The following is a 24,645-nucleotide window of genomic DNA, read 5'->3' as shown; positions in this document are numbered from 1 at the left end:
TCTACAAATAAAAATAAAAAGACTCAATTTCGAAATGCATGTAATATTCTATTAGAATGTATTATCTTCCAGTAATAGCTTGTATAATATTTTTATTATATGTTCTATCATTATACAAAAAATTATGATTTTTATCAACATTATCAATAAGAAGAACTATAGCGTAAAATATATAACTTTTAAAGTTCAATTTAAAATTATTATTTTTGAGAGAGGAAAATAGTATTAAGTTTTGAATTTGAAGTTTTGCCAACTTCGAAATCAAAGTTGATTTTGGAGATGTTCTTAGCTTGTGTACTATATATAAGCGTCAAAGAGACCTAGCTATCTTCTCATATCTTAAACACAATATCAACCATGATTATTTTCTTTAGTATTCATTTTTCTCTATTCTTTTTGGTCCTTGCAATCTCCGGTTACGTTTTTCTTCGGAAACAGAGTAAATGTGAAGGTAACAGCTCAACCATCCCTGAGCCATTGGGAGCTTTGCCTTTGTTAGGCCACCTCCATCTTCTGCGCGGTAAAGAGCTCGTTTGCAAGAAACTAGCTGCCATGTCCGACAAGCTTGGTCCTATCTTCTCCCTCAAGTTAGGGTTTTACAGGCTCGTTGTAACCAGCGATCCTGAGATCCTCAAAGATTGTTTCACCACCAACGACTTGGTTCTAGCCACCAGACCCAACATAGCCTTTGGTCGGTATGTAGGTTATAACAACGCAGCCCTCGCGCTGGCTCCCTATGGAGACTATTGGCGTGAGTTACGTAAAATCACCACCGTTCATCTCTTCTCAAACCAGAGTGTGGAGATGCTTGGTCACATTCGTTATGCAGAAGTAAACGAGTTTCTTAAACACCTATACGAAGGGAGTGATGGTACTTCGACGGTGAAGATTGACATGTCGTTTGAGTTTTTGACCTTCAATATAATCCTTAGGAAGATGGTCGGGAAGAGGATTGGATTCGGCAAAGTGAAGAGCGAGGAGTGGCGTTATAAGGAGGCGTTGAAGCGTAGCGAGTACTTGGCTGCTGTTTTCATGATAGGCGACGTGATTCCATGGTTGGGATGGTTGGATTTCACGAAAATTGCTCAAATGAAAAGCACGTTTAAAGAGCTTGACTCGGTCATCACTAAGTGGCTCGAAGAACATCTTGAGAAAAGATCAAGAAAAGAGGAGAATCAAGAGAAGACTATCATGGATCTATTGCTTGACATCTTACCAGAAGATGTTGTGATCTGTGGACATGTACGCGATGTAATTGTCAAGGCAACTATTTTGGTATGTGCGGGTTTAATACTTTCTTTAATTTGGATATATATTATGAAACGCAACATCGGTAATAAGTTAAATAATACAGTAAATTTCTAAAAAAATTAAAATGATAGGACTATAAAATTTTATTAACTTAAATGGAAATTTTAAATTACATTTTAAAATTTTATATTCAAAATATATATTTGATTTACGGTATCATATATTTAAATCTCAAACATTTTAATTTCATCTATTTTGTTAGATTGTTAGATATATTTTTATGTATTGGTAGTATATATCATAGAATATATATTTGTATTTTGATAAATCATAAAATATTTTTTTTAAATAGAGCTGAACTTCAGTTTGATGAAAAAATAACAATGTTTTGTTAAAGCTCATTTGAAATTTATATAAATTATATATATAATAATTATTAATTTGTGATTTTAATGGACCATGTATTTATCTAAGAGTATTCTGAATTTTGTTATCTTATTCTTTTATAAATGATGTTATATTTTACATTTGAGAACGAAAAATATTATAAATTTATTGCGATAAGTACGTACTGGTAGAACCAAGATGAATGTCCGGTAACTTGTTGTAGGTTCTTACACTAACGGGATCAGACAGCACATCCATCACCCTGACATGGGCGGTATCACTGCTACTTAACAATCCGAGCACTTTAAAAGCAGCACAAGAAGAGATTGACAATAGTGTAGGGAAAGGGAGGTGGGTTGAAGAATCCGACATTCGAAACCTCAAGTACCTACAAGCTATTGTCAAGGAGACTCACCGGCTTTACCCACCGGCTCCTCTTACAGGTCACATATCAAAGGCTCTCGCAATTTCTTGTTTTGTCAAATATCCTTATCAATCTAGTAAATATTTTCTTGGTTGTGAATAATAAATAATTATCCTTTTAATAAATAATAAATAGATAATCATGATATTTGGACTATTTTACAAATATTCTCTCTGCTTCAAAAATGATGAATGATCAGGAATCCGAGAAGCAAGGGAAGATTGTTTACTTGGAGAATACCATGTTAAGAGAGGCTCACGCTTGCTCGTCAATATCTGGAAACTTCACAGGGATCCTAAGATCTGGCATGACCCAGAAACCTTCAAGCCTGAGAGGTTCATGGAGGAGAAGTCGCTATGTGAAAAGAGCGACTTTGAGTTCATCCCGTTCAGTTCAGGAAGAAGGTCGTGTCCAGGGATGAATCTTGGCCTAAGAGTCGTTCACTTAGTGTTGGCTAGGTTGATTCAGGGGTTTGAGTTGCATAAGGCGTCTGATGAACCTCTGGATATGGCTGAAGGGCCTGGTTTAGCCTTGCCAAAGATCAATCCAGTGGAAGTTGTGGCTATGCCCCGGCTTGAACCTGAGTTGTACCATTCACTGTAAACCATGTTAATGTATTGATATTATATGTATGGCATCTGAGACGAGAGAAGTATGGTTTTAACTCTCCCAACTCAAATAATTTACTATTTTAAAATAGATGTCTTCACTAGTTCTCACTCATTCCATAGGTCTATTTAACTTTTGCAAAACAAAAATAAAACTTAAACATTCTGTCCAAATAGTTTTGAACAACTAGGAAATTATCAGATAACTTTTTAAAAATAGTAAGTTATAAGAAGATAGATTAAGTTACGAAAAAAGTTACGAAAGCATTTTAGTTGGAGTGGCATTTTAATGTGCGGTTACCTACCACTCGAAACTAAACATAATAACAACATTTGTAATACGGTTTGGTTTTATGCAACTTTCAGTTTGAAGTTACGTTGCACGGAAGCTTCATCGGACGTCCGCTTCCCGCTTCGGAACCGGAATCGGAATCGGAACCTTGTGGAAGCTTGCGGAATCTCGCTTCCAAAACGTTTCTAAAATATTCTCTTTAAAAACTTGTTGGAAGCTTACGATTCCGTTTTGGAATCACGCTTCCGTTTTAAAAAATGCAATGTATATCAATAAAATATAAAACCATAGTTTTAATCTATATAAAATAAAAAAATCAATAGTAATGAATATTGAGTTATAAATATACAAATATTAAAAATAATACTATAAATTATGTTTATGCATTGAAATTTTTTATTAAAGATATAGCACAAGTTGAAATATATTGTGTCAATTATTTATGAAGTATTAAAAATAATTAATATAACATTTTTTGTAAACTTCATTTATGTGTATTTTTACAGTTTTCAAAATTATTATAAATGAATAAATGCATTATTTCAAATTTAAATCATAAATTTTTAGTCCTAATTTTTTTAAAATTAATATATATATATATATATATATATATATATATATATATTTATTTATTTATATATGGATATACGCTTCCAACACGTACCCGCTTCCTAATATTTTAAAAAATCTCGCTTCTGCGCTTCTTTACGCTTCCGCTTCCACGTACCCGCTTCCGTTTCCATGTAACATAGGTTTGAAGTTAGTAAGATAAATTTTAGATATACTTTGATAAAAAAAAAATTTTAAATATACAATTAGTTAGTCATTATAATACTTATGTAAAATCATTACATCCATTTTCATTTTCTACATTTAACTAAACTACTAAAATTTCAGTATCTTTGTTGATTTATTCGAGACATAATGGTTCTAAGAACTAAAATAGATTTCAGTTAAGTTTTCCGAACTAAGATAAGACGCACATTTGGTCGGTGTCGGCTTAAGCATTTTCGTATATGTTTATTTTTCTTAACTATGCATTGTATATTTAAAGTTTAAACCATATAGGTAAAGAGTTCAAAACAAAACTAGAAAAAAAATATCAATAAAGATCTATAGTAAATAACACATTTATTTTGTGTATGAATGATTAAAGATTTTTTCAAATCAAAAATCTATTTTTTACTTCTCGAATAGTTCTCAAAAGAAATAATCTTCATAATAATTCATTTTTTTTATTAATGCTTCATACTGAATTAACCATGATTGTCACTCTCTTTTTATTGACCATGATTGTCACTCTCTTTTTATTATTCTATTGATATCACCTAGTCAAAGAAATCATTGTATGAAGCAGTTTATTAACTAGAATTTTATATTATCTTTCGGAGTAATTATAGTTTTGACAATAACTTCATTACCATCAAATTAAGAATCATCAATAATTGAATCCAGTAATAAGATCTGTTGTCATCATCTGCTTTAAGATTTGTCAATTACATTTTTAAACAGTTCAACTGAACCGAAATTTTCATCTTTCCAAATCAATTAGAAAAAAAATCCAAAAAAATCAATCAAGACTTACGAAATTTAAAATAAATTGACAATTAAATAAATTAAAAGAATTGGAAAAAAAATCAACATACCAATGTACGTTTATAGAAACAAAAAAAATCAACTGCCATCGGTTTGAAGCAACAAATTTCTTTTCCTTTTTCCTTTCTTGACAGTAAAATATTTTAGTCTAAAAATTCGGTATATGGTAAAGTAGAAGGGCTTACTCTAGCCTACGAGTCATGACTCATGGCGACCAAAAACGGCCTAACCAATAAAACCTGATTTTGACCCATTTCAAAAGTTAGCCTCAAGACAAGAAAACAAAAAAAAAGATCTATGCTCTTAAATTCTTGACCAAGGAACGCTTGAGGTTGATTTAAGATTAGGCTCCACATACAAATTTTGTACAGCGTATAAGCTCCAAAGCATTAACAATGACATGAAAGCTTTTTCATCTTTGGATTCCGACACATTTTTTGAGTGATATTGACACATTTTTGTTGAAATTAAAATGTGTATAATGTTTTTAAAATAAATGTCCAAGATTTTTGTTCAAATGTGTAGGAAAAAAAGGATTCATTTGATTAAAAATTCCAGTTACCGGAAGCTGCAATTTCATAGTCGCTTCACAACCGACTTATCTCTCCACTGCTGCTTGATCTCTCATTCAACAAAGAGTTATTTCTTCACTCATATTTTTCAAGTGCTGCACATATTTAATAGAAGTTGGGTGAAAGTTCCCATTTGGAAGATAAGTTGATATGATGCATTTGAGCTTTATGTATTGGCAGTTCTATGGAAATTTTTCTTGATGAACATCGGTTTTGTAATGTAAATGAAAGCTTTTGATAGTGGCGTATAAAACTCAGCGGCAGCACTAAAAATAAAAGTTTACCGGCATTATTTTAACTGTTCCTCACGATCTTTACATAGCACGTTTTTCACATATATTATTTTCTTTATTTTATTATACTTGTTTAAAAAAATTGATTGGACTATATAAATTATACTTATTTCAAATCAAGTCTTTTTGTCATCAGTTCGATAAAACACGATCCATAGCCAGCTCTACAATCGGGAGAAACATGACTTAATGGAATCGACCTCCGGTGGGAAGTCACAGAAATGGACATTTAACAATTTGACTAGAAACACTTCCTCACTTTAGGGTTTAAATCAAGTTATAAATATATAAATTGTAAATGATATAAACCGGAGCCAGTTCTCGTGTGTGTACCGCCACCTGGATTCGAGTGCAGCCATCTAAAATGTTTTAAGTGATAAGAAAACATAGATTTTACGGGCCTCATGTGATTAGTCATTGAGCCTAAAAAACCTTTACAATCACACCACAGTTGTAAAAAAATAAAGTGAAATTTTATATATCGTCATCTATATAGATCTTGTGGATTCTTTTCCTAATAGAAGAGAAATGGGCATACAAATAATCAAAAGTCATAAAATTTATTGATGACCACGTACAATGGTTTCAACACCTATTTCATTATCAACATTTTCTTTTTCACCTTTTAACATTCAACATCATCTTCTTTTTTTTCCATTTCATTTATTCAACACCTATTTCATCTCAACTCTCCTCTACAATGGTTTTTGTTTTAAAAATTTCAACACCATATCCCACTATCTTTAATTTATATATTTATCTTTTACAACATAATAATTACATACTAATAATTTGATTGTAATTAAATACAAAACGAAACATAAGATATAAGGATTATTATTGAGATCCATTTAACAAAAATAAGTTTAAAACACTAAAAATAGTTGATTATAATGAAAATGACATTTTTCTGTATTCAAATGAAATGAGAGTAGTCTCTATTTATAGATAAATATAATTTTTATATAATTTTGATATTTTTTAAAAAAAATTATTATATCATAAATGCTTTCAAATTATCAGGTGAGAATAAAAATCAAAAGAAATATGCTCAACTAATAAAATTTGTTTTGTTCAGTCTAAAGCGACAAGTGGCAGCACTGTGACAAAAAGAAAAGATTTCAACAGTTGAACTTTACAACGGTTGTTGAATTCACGTAGATATACAATATTTCAATATTTTCATGAGGGGTTTCAATCAACACTTCCATTATACATAGTCTAATAAAAGGTGTGAAAATTAAAAACCCAAGGACCAATCAGTCCTACGTGTCATCATACCATTCGTTACTCAGATCAAAAAATAAAATCTCCACGTCACCAGCTGCATGCCCTCGTCGTGTCTCCCTTTACTCAACAAAACGTATCCTTCAATTTTCACCAACGTCGCCTAAAATCTCTGAAACACACACAAAATAACACACAGAGAGACAAAGAGAGAATTGGTTTTCAGATCGAAAATGGGAAAAAGAAGAGGAGTCTCCGCAGTGAACGTGGTTTTCGGGTGGCTGAGAAAGCAATCGAAGAAGGTTAAGATAGCTTTAGGGGTCATCCTCTCTCTGCTCCTCGTCGTGTTTCTTAAATTCACCGTTAAGAATTACAATCACTTCTTTATCGCCTCCGAGCTCATCCATGCAGCCGGAATCATAATCCTCATCTACAAACTCACCCGACAAAAGACTTGCTCCGGTAATAATCATGCTTGCGTTACTAATAAGCGCTGAGTTATTAATACAAGTGAATATTTTTTTTTAATGTTTTGTTATAATATAATAAGCTCTAAACTTTGGTTTGTCTGATGAAAATGTGAAATGCATGGTGTAAATCATTAGGTCTTTCTTTAAAGTCTCAAGAAGTGACAGCAGTGTTTCTTGCGGTGAGACTGATCTGCAGCATAAACATGGAAGGTGATATCCATACAGTTCTCGATTTCGCCACGTTGGTTTCGACGCTATGGGTCATTTATATGATTCGGTTTACGCTGAAAGCATCTTATATAAAGAGTCTTGACACCTGCCACAATTACTATGTGGTAAATATGGTTTTGGATTTAAAGAATGTGATAATTTGTTCCTTCTGTCAAGATGATTAAGTAACATGTTTTTTTTTTTTAATCCATCAGCTTGTTCCATCTGCTATTCTTGCGTTGATTATCCACCCGAAAACGAGTTATAACTACATACACAGTGTCATGTGGGCTTTTTGCGTTTACTCTGAATCAGTCTCTGTTCTGCCTCAGCTTCGATTAATGCAAAATGCCCAAGTAAGCCATTACATTTCAATGTTAGCTAATGTAGACGTTTTTGGTGACATATCTACAGAATTTCAGGATTAGTCTAGCCTTAACTCCATGATTAACCCAGTCATCTGTTATCTATAAAATAACAAGTGTAACATTTTTCTCTAACAAAAATTGCAGATCATAGAGCCTTTCACAGCTCATTACGTGTTTGCACTGGGAATCGCTAGATTCTTAGCATGCGCTCATTGGCTTATCCAGGTAAAGTAGTAAGATTCTTCCATAATTACTAAGCTTCAAGAGACTAATGAGTCTGAAAGTGGATAGGTCTTTGAGACGCGTGGACGTTACCTATGGCTGATCGGCGCTGGTTACTTTTGGTTCCCGGTGGCTCTAGTAGCCGAGCTCATTCAAACCTTCATCCTTGCCGACTTCTGCTACTACTATGTCAAAAGGTAATCGCAGAGTTTGTGAGCCAGAGGCATTAAAGATTTGAATATGTTTGTAACGATTTGGGACTTGCCAACATTGTTGACGTGTTTTATTATATATTATTTACAGTGTTATGGAGGGTCAGCTCGTACTGAAGATGCCGGTTTAGATCGGCACAGATGAATACATTTTAATGGTAAAAACAATCTAGACATGTTTCTTTCTGCCTTTTCCTGCTTTCTTGTCTAAGAATGATTAGAAAAGTTTAAGGAGTATCAATATAGCTAAGAATAATCTTGTTTTCCTTTTATCTATTTAGACTATTTATATTGTGGGGGAGCCGAAGATGAGTTCAGATCGTTCACTAACCACCCGAATCGTTTTTAGGCACCCTTTTTATTCATCATTTTGTCCGAATTGGACGGTATTTAGAATTACAACCATTTTTTGTTTCATAAAAAAAAAGAATTCAACCATTACTGTTTGATATTAATATTAAAAGCTTTGATTATAGGTTGCCACAGAATTACGACAGCTCTGAACAAAATACAATTATTCTAAATCCCCTCAAAAAAATATAAATAAACAGACAGAACAAACTAAGTTACAAATATCGTAGAAAAAAATAAAATGCTTAGTTCAGAGTCCGAAATTGCAAGCCTGGACAAACTCCAAGTCGTAGTCAACGTGTTTGGTCCAAAGCGGCCTAAACTGGTTCATAGCTATGTCCAGCCACGGCTTCATATTACCGTTGAAGTGTACCACCGCAGCGTTACGGATCTCATCCATACTAATGCTCGGATTATAACCCAACCCAAGCACATGCCACGATTTGTCCAACGGCTTTGTGGTCGAGTAAAACGTGATCAGCCCCGGTGGCAACGTCCCCAGCTTCCACAGAGCCCTGTTCTCATTCTGCAGTTCATAACAAAACAAAACTCAATAAACACATTCTCGTCAAACGGTAGAAACATTATCACAAAAAGGTTTACCAGGTTTTGCCAGTAGTGATACTCTTCAGTGCACTTCTCTCTTCTCCAAGCATCAAGATCGAAGAAGTTCATCCCATAAGCCCACGCGCAAGCTTTGGGATTAAACTTCTCTTTGATCAAAGGATGCGAGAAGTTCATGTACTGAGCATACCGATGGAACGAACCGAAACAAGTCTCTACAGCTCCATTCACTTTCCCATCCATATCAATCTCCCAAAGCCCAGTCAAATCCTTCTGCACAACCACGTCATCATCCAAGAAGAGTATCCTATGCAGCTTCGGGTACATCTCAGGCAAATAAAACCTCAAGTGGTTCAATATAGACAGATACTTCGGGTTCCTAAACTTCATATTGGTTGTATCTTTAGTCGCGTTCTCGAGCTTATTCTCGAAATAGAACTTCTGGAGATTCGAAGACTCCAACTGCTTCAACACGGGAACATACGAAGAGTTTAAAAACGTGTAGTCCTCCACAGCTTTCACTTCCACGTGAGCTCCTTTATACTCCTTGAGCTTGAACATAACCTGCATCGCCCCGAGATTCATCTTATCAGTCACCACGTGGAACACGTGCTTCCACGGCTCCTTCGCGTTCTTCACAGCTGAGTTCACCACCACCGAAGCTGCGATCACGTTATCAGAAAAGATCGCGTAATGGTAAAGACTCGGATCCTCTAGCTCCGCTGGTTTATCCTTCCCTTCATCAGTGTACTTCTCCGGATGAGCGATCCTCTCTTCCATCAGCCTCATCGCGAGGCAATGCAATCCTTTCGGGATCGATTTCGCGGCGATCAAGCTGGAGAAGGCGCCTTGCTTCTTGGCCTTGGTCAGCTGCTCGTTGACGGCGAAGATCGTGTCCTTGAGCTTCTGGATCTTGAGCTGGTTATCGAACGATTCTTTCGCTTCGGCGATCACCTGGCGAGTCATCTTGATCCGTTCCTTGACCTCTTTCTCGAACTGACGAAGCGTGGATTCGTCGATGGAGGACGATCCGTCGGAGTCGTGGAGAGATCGGTAGGAAGGTTTGTTGATCAGATCTGTGTAGTTTCTCGAGAGATCCGCGAAGATCCTCACGAGCTTCGAGTTCTCGAGCTTGAGTTTCCTCGCGTAGGACGCGTAGGCTAGGGCTAACGATCGGTGGTCGTCGGCTTGTTTCCGGATCTGGAGGAGGCGCGGCTTGAGCGGATCCGGTTTGATATCCAGCATGGATCTTCTGATGGATCCGATTCCCTATAATTCCACAAAAAAATGTCACAAATCGGAGATTGAATCGGAGAGATTGGTGGAAGAGAACTTACGGGAAGGAGGAGATCAGGTGAGTCGTTGTTAGACTCGGAAGCGAAGAGGAACGAGAGAGTGAAGAGGGAGAGTGCGATAGTGGCGACGAAAGCTGTGAGTCTGATTCTGCCACCGGAGCTGCTAATCGCCGGAGATCCGCCGCCGCGTAAGAGTCGGTGGTGATTAGCCATTTTGAGCGAGTGCACTTGTGTCTTACTTGCTTTACAGTTCCATTCACTTGAAGCTATTAATGGAGTGACTGGATCGTGTACGCGGCCGAATAAATCTCAAATGATTGTTTAAGGAGAAAAATAATGTCGGTAACCATTTTTCAAAATTTTGATGTTTAAATTAAATATGTTAGTCAAACTAAATGAGTTTCGGTAGAAACTTTTATCAAACTTTCATTCACATTGCCACTTGCCAGTTAGTGTTTATATACCAGATCTGTAAATTTGATTAAAAGAACTAGTCATGGGCATATTATCCGAAACCCGAAAACCGAACCGGAACCGAACCGAAAAAATCAAGACCGAAACCAGACCGAAAATTACAAAAACCCGAACGGTTCCTATATTTCTAAATCGGAAAAACTGAAACCGAACCGGGACCGAACCGAAAACCGAACGGATACTCGAATATTTTGAATATATTAAAAAATTATTATTTTTAATTTTAATATATATAAAATATAATTTATAAATAAAAAATATCTAAAAAATCCGAACTACCCGAATAATCAGGATATGTTTTCGGTATTTTCCGGGTTTAGATCAGGTTTTCGGAGGTTTTTCGGGTTTTTGGGCTTTAAACCCGAACCAAACCCGAATTATTTGTAATACGGTTCTATTTCGGGTTCTATAAAAAAATAGAAACCCGACCCGAACCCGACATTATCCGAACCGAACCGATCCGAAATATGTCCTGTTCCTAAACAGTTCCTAAACATCCCAACCTAAATAACCCGAAAACCAAATAAACCGAACCGACCCACCGAAAACCCGAATGCCCAGCACTTTAAAGAACATGTAAACTTTTATATAAGAAAAATACCTAACTGATGCATATATGAAACTTTCATAAAATAATTTCCAACGATGTTTAATTTTACCCTCCAAAATAGAGTTTGCAATTAAAAATTTATCCAGTTCTAGTAAATTTTCTATTCTACAATAGAATAAAATAGGAATATATTTTTCTTATTTTATAGATTACTTTTTACTAAAAATGAAATTAGATGAAGTGAAACTCATTCATTACTGTACTTTGGAAAAAAAAAAAGAATGGAATAATATTTTTTTGATCTACCCAAGTGGCGAATTTAAAAGTAGTTGTAATTGGTCTGTCTTTCTTCTTCTCCACCTCAGACTAGGACCCATCGGAGACACTTACTACAGATTCAAATTGATGTTAAACCCAAGTACCTTCTCCTCTTGTATCGTCTCTCTAACATTCTTCTTCTTTGCAAAACATGTTGAAGCTCTCGTGTAATGCGACTGATAAGTTACAGAGCTTCTCCTCGCATTCTCATCAATCGAATCCAGTTCATCGGATACATTCCTTCTCTGTCTCTTGTTCCCAGATAAGAAAACCTGGCTTGACTCCTCTGCGGGCGGCAGTATCTGCTGATCAAGAAAGTGTGATTCGAGCAGAACAAGGTTTGGACACACTCGCGGGTCGGCTCCGGTTGGGTAGCTTGACGGAGGATGGTTTATCGTATAAAGAGAAGTTCATAGTCAGATCCCACGAAGTGCAGAGTAACAAAACCGCTACGGTCCAAACCATTGCCAATCTTTTGCAGGTTAGATTGTAGTTAGTTTAAAACTATGTATGAATATTGATTGGTCAATATTTTAAAAATAAGAATTTTATTTTGTTGGTTTGATGTATTTAGGAGGTGGGATGTAATCAGTTTCAGAGCGTTGGATTTTCGACTGATGGGTTTGCGACAACACCTACCATGAGGAAACTGAATCTCATTTGGGTCACTTCGAGAATGCACATTGAGATTTACAAATATCCAGCTTGGTATTTTTTTTTTTTTGCTGTGTATGTTTTGATGACACAAAAATGAGCAGAGATTTTGAAAATTTTGGTTACAGGGGTGATGTGGTTGAGATAGAGACATGGTGTCAGAGTGAAGGAAGGATCGGGACAAGGCGTGATTGGATTCTTAAAGATCTTGCTAACGGTGAAGTCACTGGCCGTGCTACTAGGTTTCCCTCTCATCATTGTTAGCTTTCTCCATTGGTTTGTGCAATGGAATTAAATTTTCTTATGTTAAAAGATATAATTTTCAGTTACTTGGATTTATGGGACTGTCATGATTTGTTGTACCTATGTGTTACCGTTTCAGCAAGTGGGTGATGATGAACCAAGACACAAGACGGCTACAGAAAGTTTCTGATGATATTCGGGATGAGCACTTGATTTTCGGTCCTAAAGAACCCAGGTAAAAGGAACTTTGTGTCCACGCCAATGGAAATGCTTGCTGCTCAAACATACTGTTATATTCATGAAATGCCAACTACTCTTGTTTTATGTATATCTTTGTAGATTAGCATTTCCTGAGGAAGAAAATAACAGAAGCTTGAAGAAAATCCCCAAACTCGAAGATCCGGCCCAGTACTCAATCATTGGACTTAAGGTATAAAATAGAACAATAAGATTCTTTGTAGGACCCAACATTCCAAAAAGGACTTTATAATCATGTTTCTTTGCAGCCAAGACGAGCTGATCTCGACATGAACCATCATGTCAATAATGTCACCTATATTGGATGGCTTCTTGAGGTTAGTGTCATCAGGTTCTTTTCAAAATAACAACTTTAGTAATAATCGTATAACTTTGTTTCCTGTTAACGGCAGAGCATACCTCAAGAGATTGTAGACACGCACGAACTTCAGGTCATAACTCTGGATTACAGACGAGAATGTCAGCAAGACGATGTGGTGGATTCACTCACCACCTCAAAGAATGGCTCTGCAACATCAGACACACAAAGCCACAACGATAGCCAGTTCTTACATCTCCTAAGGTTGTCTGGAGATGGTCAGGAGATCAACCGTGGGACAACCCTGTGGAGAAAGAAGCCCTCCAGATAGACAATCTCTAAGCCATTTTAATAACACCATACGAGTCAAGGGACCAATCATTTTCACATAAACCTCTTTGGTTATTTGATTAAACAAGTTACATGATTGATAACAGATTCTGCCTATTACAATGTCTTGTAAAATTCCAAACAATGTGAGATAAATAAATAGAAAACAGAGAATTGGTAAAAGAAAAACAGAGTAAAGATACTTTCAGAGTCCTATGTCAAAGCTTCTCAGTTAATCTAATCATGAAAGAGTTAACCGCAGAAGCATCTAAGACGATCCATGAAGACTCAAACAGCTCATGGAAGTAATCAGCTCTACTCTCTTGAACTGCTTTTCTAAATGCATTACCAAAAGCATACAATATGGTCTATGTTCTCCAAAGTTTTCCAGAAATTATACTTAACAATGTGATAGTTCCTGTTGATTCAAAATCTGTCTAGGAAGTATTATCTAAGTCTTTTAAATGGCCAAAGTATCATGTCTTTATTATTGGTTCACAATAGCTTCATGACTGGATTCATAGAAATTGTTAAGTAGCATCTAATAATCCTCGACTAATCATTTTATTAACTATTAACATCTGATATTACAAATGTCTTTAGAAAGGAAGGAGTACAATGGAAATGTAACATCCCGGTTTGTTGGTATATGAAAAAGTTTAATATAATTAATTTGGCTACATATATCACCAAAGTGCACTTGCTTTTTTGGTCACATATCAGTTTGCAATTTTAAGATTAAATGTGCTTTATCTGAAGTAGCGAAATGATGGATGAGGTATAGTGTGAGTGAGGCCAAAACACGGAGAAATGTCATGTGGTGATACATAGTTAGCAAACAACACTTTTGAGCCTCCAAAAAATTAACGCAACATCCGTCATAATGGTATCTATGGACCGAATGAGCAGGCGTGAGAGATTCATTGAGATGTCGGGGCATTATGGAATATGCTCCATGGCATATGTGATACAATAGCTTTACGTGCGAGAAGATCTGCACAACAATTACTTGATCTGTTTTTGAAGTTGAAAGAAACCTGAGAAAAATGACTATGCCAGCAAAGGACCGGTTTAATGGGTGCAAACGGTGCAATCGCCTCGAATCTAATCTGATGTCTCCCTATTTCTTTATAGTTAAAAGTCCAGTTTAAAATAAAATACATGTAAATTATATGTTAAATATATATTTATAAAAGGGCAATTCTCATAAATAGATCATTTTCAAGTTTTGATCACAAAAATAGACCACAAGGAGGAAAATGACTAAAATGTTTCATTTAATAGGTAAAATGACAATAATACCCTAGATATATAAAAAAAATAAAATTAAAAAAAAAATAATTGTTTTTATATTTTATAGTTTTAGATTATATGTTTTCAAATTTGAACTTTTTTATAAATTTTTTTTCTTTTTTTGATTTTTTTTTTTAAAAAATTATTTACTTTTTCAAAATTTCTTTTTGTAATTCGAAAATACTTTTTGAAACTATTTTTTAAATTTTTATTTTCAAATTTTTAATATTTATTTTCTATTTTATAAAATTTTAAATCTCAAACTCAAGTCCCCACCCCTTAACTCTAAACCCTAAGGTTTGGATTAGTTAACCCTAAGGGTACAAGTGTATATTTATCTCTTTAATGAAACATTTTGGTCATTTTGATTCTTAGAATCTATATTTGTAATAGAAACTTTTTAGTGCTATATTAGGGTATTTCTCTTTATAAAAGGCCTAAAAGATTTTATATAAATTTCTATTTTTATCAAAAAAATTAGAAATCATTACTTACAATATTTGTTCTAAAAATATATTTATTGAAAATTTTAAGTCAATATTAATTTTAAGGGTCCAAAATTATTTTTTTGCACTAAAACCCGTAAATCTCTTGAGCCCCTGCCAGCACAGTATCGTATATATGTAATGATTGAACTGACTATATGCAGAACTGAGGATGTTGTTGATTGTTTCATTGTCCACTTCAAATACCACATTAGTATATCCTCTTGCCCGAACATGCTTGCATAGCCCATATAAAAGCTGTCAATTTTGCTTGTGCTGCAGTTTCTCTTCCCTGAAATTCTCCCATTCCACACTCCATGAACGCACCATTACTATTACGAATGATCAAACCCACGCGGCCACGCCTGAATCGTTGATTCCTTGATGGTGGGATGCATCATAATTGCATATGACCCACACTGTTGGAGGACGTTTTCATTTTCCAGAGCTATGGATTCTCGTTGTAGATGTTGTTTGCTCCGGTGTTGATGTAATCCATTCTTTCACATCTTTTTTTGTCAGCATTCTTTCACATCTTTGTGGCTCTATTTATCTAATAACCCTCCTTTATTAGAAACAAGGGTTACTGGTGGATGAGAAAATAAAACACAATAAAATAATATTTAATTGTAATATATATATATATATAGTTACTCGCAACTAAAAATAATATTAAATTTTCAGTATTTTATTTTTTGTTGTTCTTGTAAGAAATCACATGCTTGCAATTTTCTTTTAAATTAAATGTAATTATTTTATATTTTGATTTTTGTTCAATTTTATTATAAAGGTAAGTAAAATAAAAATGCTCGAGATTACCGTTTAAATTCAATATATAATCATGGACTATTTTTCCATCTTATATATTAATTTTTGAATTTGTTAGTAATTTTCTCTGATAGTTGGTCTGCGATTCACTCATGGAATTTGTTTTGAGTATATATTTTGCTAACACTTGTTTTATTTTGAGATGTTTTATTATTTATTATGTCTGAGTTTTTTTTTTATGTTAAATTATTTAATGCTATAATATTCGGTTTTAGTCTTGTTACGTAAACTAAATTCATAATAAGATTGTTGATACTATTTTCATTTTGAAGGTGTAGATCTTTTGGTATATTTGTCTTATTTTATATTGCGTCTCTTTTTGGATTATACAAATATTCTGTTTTTAATTTTATATCAATTTTGAATTTGTGCTTGAAGAGATTTTTGGAATTCATGACATAAGATTTTTTCGTTTTCACATTTATTTAAATACAATAATGATTGATGTGAATATAGTGATTGATGTGAAAATTTTGGTTAAATTGTTCCTTCCGTGCCGTAGGTCAATGAAATGATCTTTTTCAGCACAAGAAGTCTCATTAACTAGTTGATGAGGAGAAGTCTCAAATGCTCTCATTTGAGGAGAAGGAGAGAGTTACAGGATCCGAAGGAGATGGAAGAACCTGGCCAAAGTAAGTGTTGTGTTCAACCGTTAGTAAGTAATATGGGTTGGCTGGTTGCCGAATACCACATATAATCAAGAAAAGAGTACCTATAATCACATGAAAACCATGAAAGCCTGTTGCTAAGAAAAAGGTAGAACCATAAATACTATCCGAAATAGTGAAGGGTGCTTGATAATATTCCATTCCTTGAAAGCCAGTAAATACTAGAGCCAGTAAAACGGTAGCTACTAAAGCATAAACTGCTCGTTTTTCCTTCCCCGCGAGTATAGCATGATGAGCCCAAGTTACGGCAGCTCCGGATGAAGGGAGAATAGGGGTATTAAGAAAAGGGATTTCCCAATAGAGTATTAATTTGTAAAGTATTTATTGGTTATTAAATGTTTTGTTAATAAATTTGATCTAAACATTAAGAAGATGAATAATATAAGACAATTTTAAAAATTTTAAAAATTTATAGCATATATCAAAATTTAGCATATTTTTTGTTGAGTTGGCTGGCTATCTAAGAAGGGAGAAAAAACAACTTTATTATAATATATTTTCATATCGCTTTTATTTTTTATAATCTTTATTTGTTTTGTAATATCTGTTTTTGAAATATTATTAAATGGATTATACAAACTTCAACGGAATGGAAAGATGATATAAAAATATTAGATAAACTGAAAAATATCTTTCTGCAATACAAATATTTTTAATAATTAATTCATAAATTTACTAGTTCCTATAGTAAAAATATACATTTAGAATAATATAGACTGACAATATATTTTCAACTATATATAAGCATAAAAACTCACCTCTCTTATTTATTGGTAAATCTATTTTATTTGTAATAGTGTATTATGGACAAAGAGGTTTTGTATAACAAAAGCAGTCTTGTTGTCTTTAGGTTTAACGACAAGGAGGCTTAACAAAACAATTGCAGTCATGATGGTCTTTCTTCTGAACAATTATGTTTGTACACTCGCAACGCTCAAATTTTTGATTTGCTCGGTCTCGTGGTCGCTGTACTTCGACATGGCACTTCTTGTTTCCATCAGGGCTGCATTTTCCAGGAACTCGACGATACCATTTACACAAAGGGTCGAGCCCATTCACTTTAATAATTTTCCCGAGACCAACAAAAATAAACAAAATAAAGTTAATATTTGATAAAATCATTGGCTAAACAATGATTGATAAGATAATCAGATTGTTCTTTTAAAAAAAAAAGATAATCAAATTGTAATTTGCTTTTTTTGTTCAACGCCAACTATGTTTATAGGAATAATCAATAATTTCACAATTTTCAGATATAGAATCAAATGAAAATAATAAATAATATATTACCTTTGACAATGTTCGAAACGTGAGATATGAGAACGCACAACAGAACAACTGAAATAGCATACTTCATGATTTAAGAATTTGATAAAAAGATTGTTTTTGTTATGTGTAAAACTTTATGTTATTCTTTATCAATCTCGTGAAAAGAATGTGTTTTTTTTCGTTGTCCATACACATCATATATATACTGAACACACACTAAAAATAGATCTTTTATGTTAACTTACGAGGTAAAAACCCAAACAGATTAAAAACGTATGGTGTGGCCAATTCAACAAAGTCGATGAAATCGGTAGATTATATTTGAAAAAAAAATACTTATTTTTATTTTTTGCAGGGATTGAGAATACTTAGGTCATTCAAGTTGACATTGCCCACATATATGAAAATAAAAATCAACAGTAGCAATAATATATAATTTGTAGGGAAAGCTATTTTCTTAAATTAAATTAAAACTTAGTCTTCTTACTATTTTTTTTTAACAACAAATCTTCTTACTATATAAAGTAATCGTATGATTTTGTTTCTTACTAAATATCACTAGGTTTTCAGTAGTAATCGTATGAATTTGTTTCCTGTTAACGGCAGAGCATTTCTCAAGATATGGTAGACACCCACGAACTTCAGGTCATTACTCTGGACTCACTCACCACCACGACCTCAGAGATTGGTGGGACCAATAGCTCTGCAACATCAGGTACACAGGGGGCAAGCGATAGCCAGTTCTTACATCTCCTAAGGTTGTCTGGATATGGTCAGGAGATAAACCGCGGGACAACCCTGTGGAGAAAGAAGCCCCTCCAGATAGACAATCTCTAAGCCATTTTTCTCAAGTTTCTAAGGTTGTCTCATTTTTTAGTAACACCATACGAATCAAATTTCAACATAAACCCCTTTGGTTATTTGATTAAACAAGTTACATGATTGATAACAGATTCTGCCTATTACAAACTCTCGTAAATTTCCAAACAATGTGAGATAAATAAACTGTAAACTGGTAAAAGAAAAACACTCTGAGTTGAATAACAAAAAGATACCTTGAGAGTTGAGAGTCATATGTCAAAGGTTCTCAGTTAATCTAATCATGAAAGAGTTAACAGCAGAAGCATCTAAGACGATCCACGAAGACTCAAACAGCTCATGAAAGTAATCGGCTCTACTCTCTTGAGCTGCTTTTCTAAAAGCATTACCAAACGCATTCCCTCTTACCGCACCAAGCCTCGGCTTCCCACAAACTCCAACCACAAGTATCTTCCCTAGCTCTTGAGATGCGCAGGCACATAGCATCGGTTTCATCCTAGCTCCTTTCTCCCTCAAAGCATCCATCAGAAAGTAACAAAACTTTGTCAAAGCCTGAGGATATCCCAAATACTTAGCGTCAATAGAATCCTCAACCTTCACCCATCTGAACTTCCTTCCACTTCTGATGCATCCTGTCTTGGTGATTGCTGCACTTCCTTGTCTGAGAATCGCTCTTTGAACCTTGATTGCTTGCTGCATCCCGGACCGAAGCTTATCAAGATTGTTCAACGACAAAGCATCATAAGCTTCTCCAAACTGCTGTGAAGCAGAAGAGCCACCTGAACCAAGAAACGACTCAAGAAGCGCTGTGATACCGTACACAACATCAGCAGCAGAGACCCTTGAGCTGTATCCATGAAGCCGCAAGAAACTCCTGTAGTAGAAATCATTTAAACCATACTCAGGCAAAAACCGATCAAACTCTTGCTTCATTTTCCTCTTCACCTCGTTGTTCATGTAGGGAAACTTCTGCTGGCACTCGATGAGCGCGAACCCCATACGCGCTAGAAGAAGCTTCAGCTTCTTGATCCCGTTATCACTCCAAGTCTTGAGCTTCGTCGCTATGTACGAGGAGCAGAGCATGGAGTCAAACAAGTTCCACTCTCTCAGGAGCATAAGCCTAGGCTCCTCTTCGTAAGAGATTCTCGAACAGTCTGGCGCTCGAACCTTGGTTCCGTCTTTTAAAGTAACGGACGTGACTTTATCTATGTTCCCGGAGCTGTTGATGTGCTGCTCGAGCTCCATCACCGCGGCTTGGTATCTCTCGTCGGTTAGCCTCTCGTGAACGAACTGATCAGTCAAGGAAACGCAAGCCAGCCAGAGCAACTCGTTAGTGTTCTTCCTTAAAAAATGAGACAGCTCAAAGAGCAAGCAACCAGATGGCTTCCCGTGGAAAGTCCCCATCTTGTAGTAATCTCTCTTTAGCTTCTTAAAAAGCTTCACACCATCATCACCCATCTTCCTCCTCTTACTTGGCCTATCACCATCATCACTCTCTTCCTCCTCCTCCTCCTCTTCTTCATCCTCGTCTTCACTTTCATCAACACCAACACTTTCTTGACGCATCTGATAACTCTCATTAGCCAACTTCAAGACATCAAAATCATAAGCTAAATCCGCTTGCCTCTCATCATCATCAGTATGAAGAACAACAACCCTCTCATTACCATCGCTCAGGTTATGCAAATGAATAGGCCTATGACTATCCACCACAAAGACACGAGCCTTAGGACCTAGCTTAAGAACAAGCTTCAAATCACGGTGACAACCCCAATTAATCAAAAGTATAGTCACAGGACTCTCCAAGGAAGAACAGAGCCCAGGACCTGCGTACTTGTGGATCTCGAGAAACGACGAGACGGGGAAACAAGAGTACTGAATCGAATCGGATTCGAGGATGTGAGTGATGACCTTGAGGGCGCAGATCGAGTCGACGTCGGATGAGGAAGGGAATATCAGAAGAGGGTTGTGTGAATCGGAGGAAGTGGCTGATTCGCGGAGCTTGGCGTAAAAGGATTCTACTTTCTGGATCCTCACCATATCAGTGAAACTGGGTTTCGCACAGAAATTGGATTCGGATTGTGTAGAGAAAAGCCCTAAATCGAACCCTAATTTTCTCTGAGGGATTGAGAGAGAGAGAGAGAAGAAACACAGACAAAGTAACTGAGATTCGAGTTGTCTCTGGAGCGAATCACAACAAGCAAAATGAACAAAGATGGAGAGAGAGAGGAGAGAGAGAATGTGTGAGGAAGATGAAGATCTGGTTGAGGTGTATATTTCGTCAGGGATTGAAATGGTTTGAAAAGTTTTGGGGGTTAAAATCTTTAAATTTCGAAATGTTTTTTGATCGACCGCCAAAATATTGACGTTGGCGCTGAAGGAGGGAAGGATTCTTTGTGGATCGCATCTACGGAGTGGGAGTGATCTGGACCGTCCGTTGAAAGTTAACGTCCATTCTTTTCTTTTTTTTTCAGACACTTCCGACAAGTCAAAGAAGCAAATACAATTAACCAACTGTCTGTGTCATACATTTTTGTTTTTTTTTATTCATGATTCTTAAATTAATGTTTTGTTTATATGATTTTTTCTAATTTGATTTAAATTCTAATTGGTGTTAGCCTCTGTATGGACCCAAGCCTTCCTAATATTAAATTCTAATTTGTTTTACATTTTGGGTCAATTCAGAAGAATTTTATTACAATCTAGATACATTTCTAGAGGTAGTTTTTTAGAATGTAAAGACTAATATGTTATATGCCCTTACCTAAATATAATCTCCATCCAACTTAATCATTTCTTCTTTTTTTAAGTGAGTTAAGTTTTTAATTTGTTGCAAATTTAAAATTTTGACTTAACTTTATTTGCTTCAATCTGAGCCACGCAAACCAAGAAAAGAATCATTTTTACTAATTGGAAAGAAAAAAGCTGAGGTGAACGGGGATTATCAACTCAGCCAAGTTATCTCTTTCATCTTTACTCTTGTTACTGTTTTGACAGAGAAATAACACTTATTTTTACTCGAAATTTTGTTAGAATAACACTAATTACTCTATTTTTCTTCTTTTTTTCTAATATATATATTGATTTCAACCCAGAAAGGCAAATCGGTACGGGGTTTCCGGTTATCCGGAGAAACAGAAGCGACTAAGTTACATCGATAAGTAGACTAGATCCCTAACAGTTTACAAACAGAAACAGAAACAGAGTATAAGTCATCGACTAGGTTACATCTTTTCTCATTCTTCTTTTCAATCATTTTATTTTCAGCTGTTTTTCACCTCTTTTTTTACTCCACTCTTAGTATTGAAATGCCATTGGAAGTACATATATTGTTACTTCTTAATGTTTTACCAGTTAGTTATGATCAGTATTCAGTAGAAAGAAACCTTCAAGTACAGTAGGTACTTCATTAAGGTGGAAGATGATCCAAGTTCTGCAAGATTGAAGGAAAAGGGAACAAAAAAAAATCAGCCTGGGATCAAGATGTTCCAAGGTTTGTCTCCCCAAAAAGTTTATAAACAAAGATACTTCAAACACATATTTGATAAGCACAAAAAGCTACAGAGCATTATGGAAATACTCCAGTGGCGGATCATGATTGCCATCAGAATAAGAATACTCCAGTCTACAAGACTCCAAACACTTCAAATATAGATATGTTAATTAATTTACTCGGTTCATGAACATAATTATATGAATTGCTTTTTTCTTCTCTGTCTCCAGCTAAATCGGTTAACCAAATTGGTGAGCCCGTACCAAGATGAAATGATCTGCTAGCAGGTCCAAAACTGGAATGTGTAGAACGAAAACACCAAAAGTAAAATGAAAAATCACAAAACATACATAAAGAAGATATAGTATAAGTTTTATGCAAGTGTGACTGATATGCCTTATTCCATCTAAAGTTACTCGACCGTTTGATCATTAAGATTACATCACACATATTTCTCGATAACTATACACACACATTGTTCCGAAACAAACACGTTTTCCCATTCATTTTCCTCCAAAGCCAAAGCAGCAACACTGTCAATTACAGAAAAAAAAAACAATAACGAATATACAAAAAATATGTATCAATGAGAAGCAACGAGCTTGAAGGAGGGAGTATCTTACTTTGGAACTGCTGGAAGGGCTATTACGGGAGTTCGGGTGAGTTGGCGTTCTTGAAGATCCACTCACATTATTAGCTCCAGTGCTTCTCTCTTCACGGACTTTGTTGAAAATGTGTGTGTATCCATCAGCTGACGCCGGATTATTCTCATCCCAATCACCGAATTTTGGCACCACCGTCACTTTTTCAGGCTGTAAAAACATTTTGAAACTGTTAAATCCGGATGTATTATGGACTTCCAAATTAAAACCATTTAGTTATAAGTGGATTAGTCTTAATTCCTAAATTTTTGATATGGATATTTCATCTTTAATCCTCTCTCGATGGTTTTTATTGGACAAAAATCTCGGAACTTAAGATACTTATACCCGGTCGAGAGGATTAAAAACGACAATTATACTCAGGTCGAGAGGGATATATTAATTACGTAGAAGTTTATGGTGTTTATGATATATGCTCTAATACAATGTTAAATTCAGGTTTATTATTAACTTTGACTTAAAACCAATTAGTTATAAATGGATTGGTCTCTTAAATTTTTGATATGCGATGCTTTAACCCTAATAGAAACCTTAGATAATTAGACAAATAACTATGGAAGACAAAAGCAGCAAACAGAAGTAAGATCTTACGCTTTCGTCAGCTCTAAGGTTTGGTTTGGGCTTTGTTCTTCCAGTGCCATCATATGAATTCTTATGCAACGGAGACTTATCGTAGCTATTGTTCTGAGAAGACCTTCCTTGTCTTTTCTCGTTTGATGAACCACTACCATCACCACCACCACCACCAAACTGCTTCAACTCGCTCTCTTCTCGGCTTCTCGTCACTTCACGCGACTTTCTAACCGGGTCAACTTCCTCGGGTCTGGTTCTCGAAGGAGCTTGAGACTGCGAATCCGAGTTATATTCCGGGTCGTTCGGGTTCGTCACTCTACCGCCTGGAGCGCGTCCTTTACGCGCTTTCTCAAAGTAGGCTGTGTAAGGAACATTCTCCTCACCTTCCCAGTTTCCAAACTTGGGAACATTCGAACGCTCCTTTGCAGCAATAATAATGAAAATAAAACAATTCAAATCAGCTCAACAAACAAAAGGGTAGAATCGGAATAACGACCATTACAGAACAAGATAGCAACAAGACAAGATCTCTTTGCAGTTTCCTTGTCAGTACAGATATGGAAACTCCTATTTTTCTTATCTAGCAAATCGGAGTTGATTAATAATTACATAGATCGTAGTTTCAAGAGACTTACTGCCATGAGAGAAGCTAGTCCAGAGAGATTGCGAAAGAGGTACCTTTACGAAGAAAGAGAGATATGTGAGAAGGAGGAGAAACGAAGGAGAAGAAGAAAGAGAAGAGGTTTATCAAACGTTGACTAGTGATGCTTGACTTTTCACTTATCTGTCTTTGCCTCTATTTCTAATTATTTTAGATGAGAAGAATATATTTTTTCCTGTCAAATAGTTTTTTTGTGTGAAAAACACTCAACGCCGTTACCGTTAGTGGCGGCTAGATTTGATGGCCATGTGATAATGTTTCTTGTTAAAGATGTAATTAATTTTCTTTTGTCTTTACGATTTTGGATCAGCTGTGGGTCTAAAATTTGATGGTGATAATAGCAGTCCCAGAAATTGGTAGTTTTTTTTTTTTGAAACACTGGTAGATTTCTTTTTTATTCTGTGTAAATAGAGATAAATGATGATGC

The 24,645-nt window shown here is 35.2% G+C and overlaps 6 protein-coding genes across 12 annotated transcripts; 3 read left to right on the top strand and 3 right to left on the bottom strand.

The window, feature by feature from the left end:
• The first annotated feature begins 219 nt into the window (after positions 1-219).
• On the top strand, positions 220-2,779 carry LOC103860272 (cytochrome P450 82G1). Its single transcript, XM_009137857.3, has 3 exons — positions 220-1,275; positions 1,862-2,081; positions 2,262-2,779. The coding sequence occupies exons 1-3, from the start codon at positions 358-360 to the stop codon at positions 2,663-2,665; spliced, it is 1,542 nt and encodes a 513-aa protein (XP_009136105.1). The 5' UTR covers positions 220-357; the 3' UTR covers positions 2,666-2,779.
• Positions 2,780-2,810: 31 nt separating this feature from the next.
• On the top strand, positions 2,811-8,757 carry LOC103860271 (ER lumen protein-retaining receptor). Of its 2 annotated transcripts, XM_018657863.2 has the most exons (8): positions 2,811-3,035; positions 3,715-7,112; positions 7,256-7,455; positions 7,546-7,686; positions 7,843-7,923; positions 7,990-8,117; positions 8,224-8,290; positions 8,414-8,757. In XM_018657863.2, exons 2-7 carry the CDS (start codon positions 6,884-6,886, stop codon positions 8,261-8,263), a joined length of 819 nt encoding a protein of 272 aa, XP_018513379.1. In that variant the 5' UTR covers positions 2,811-3,035; positions 3,715-6,883; the 3' UTR covers positions 8,264-8,290; positions 8,414-8,757. The 2 variants fall into 2 exon arrangements, with proteins under 2 accessions (XP_018513379.1, XP_009136104.1); XM_009137856.3 differs by having other exon boundaries at positions 8,224-8,423.
• Positions 8,558-10,775, bottom strand: LOC103860270 (galacturonosyltransferase 8). The gene is made up of 4 exons (XM_009137855.3): positions 10,756-10,775; positions 10,385-10,701; positions 9,087-10,316; positions 8,558-9,009 (listed from the first exon to the last, which is right to left on the bottom strand). Exons 2-4 carry the CDS (start codon positions 10,553-10,555, stop codon positions 8,734-8,736), a joined length of 1,677 nt encoding a protein of 558 aa, XP_009136103.1. The 5' UTR covers positions 10,556-10,701; positions 10,756-10,775; the 3' UTR covers positions 8,558-8,733.
• Positions 10,776-10,995: 220 nt separating this feature from the next.
• Positions 10,996-19,054, top strand: LOC103860266 (oleoyl-acyl carrier protein thioesterase 1, chloroplastic). Of its 5 annotated transcripts, none has more exons than XM_033288326.1 (7): positions 10,996-12,165; positions 12,259-12,392; positions 12,467-12,580; positions 12,721-12,816; positions 12,921-13,011; positions 13,088-13,156; positions 18,639-19,054. In XM_033288326.1, exons 1-7 carry the CDS (start codon positions 11,836-11,838, stop codon positions 18,765-18,767), a joined length of 963 nt encoding a protein of 320 aa, XP_033144217.1. In that variant the 5' UTR covers positions 10,996-11,835; the 3' UTR covers positions 18,768-19,054. The 5 variants fall into 5 exon arrangements, with proteins under 5 accessions (XP_033144217.1, XP_033144219.1, XP_033144218.1 ...); XM_033288328.1 differs by lacking the exon at positions 18,639-19,054 and adding an exon at positions 13,254-14,314; XM_033288327.1 differs by lacking the exon at positions 18,639-19,054 and adding an exon at positions 13,291-13,573.
• LOC103860267 (cell division control protein 45 homolog) lies at positions 13,519-22,348 on the bottom strand. 2 transcript variants are annotated; one of them, XM_033288305.1, is made up of 2 exons: positions 19,086-22,348; positions 13,519-13,676 (listed from the first exon to the last, which is right to left on the bottom strand). In XM_033288305.1, exon 1 carries the CDS (start codon positions 20,867-20,869, stop codon positions 19,088-19,090), a length of 1,782 nt encoding a protein of 593 aa, XP_033144196.1. In that variant the 5' UTR covers positions 20,870-22,348; the 3' UTR covers positions 13,519-13,676; positions 19,086-19,087. The 2 variants fall into 2 exon arrangements, with proteins under 2 accessions (XP_033144196.1, XP_033144197.1); XM_033288306.1 differs by lacking the exon at positions 13,519-13,676 and having other exon boundaries at positions 18,880-20,346; positions 20,377-22,348.
• A 259-nt stretch (positions 22,349-22,607) lies between these two features.
• Positions 22,608-24,443, bottom strand: LOC103860268 (RPM1-interacting protein 4). Its single transcript, XM_009137854.3, has 4 exons — positions 24,193-24,443; positions 23,576-23,977; positions 22,946-23,134; positions 22,608-22,855 (listed from the first exon to the last, which is right to left on the bottom strand). The coding sequence occupies exons 1-4, from the start codon at positions 24,196-24,198 to the stop codon at positions 22,826-22,828; spliced, it is 627 nt and encodes a 208-aa protein (XP_009136102.1). The 5' UTR covers positions 24,199-24,443; the 3' UTR covers positions 22,608-22,825.
• Between the last annotated feature and the right edge of the window lie 202 nt (positions 24,444-24,645).

Source organism: Brassica rapa, chromosome A03, assembly GCF_000309985.2.
Source record: "Brassica rapa cultivar Chiifu-401-42 chromosome A03, CAAS_Brap_v3.01, whole genome shotgun sequence".
Lineage (NCBI taxonomy): Eukaryota > Viridiplantae > Streptophyta > Magnoliopsida > Brassicales > Brassicaceae > Brassica > Brassica rapa.
Note: the sequence above shows the minus strand (reverse complement) of the source record. Positions and strands in the feature narration are given on the sequence as shown.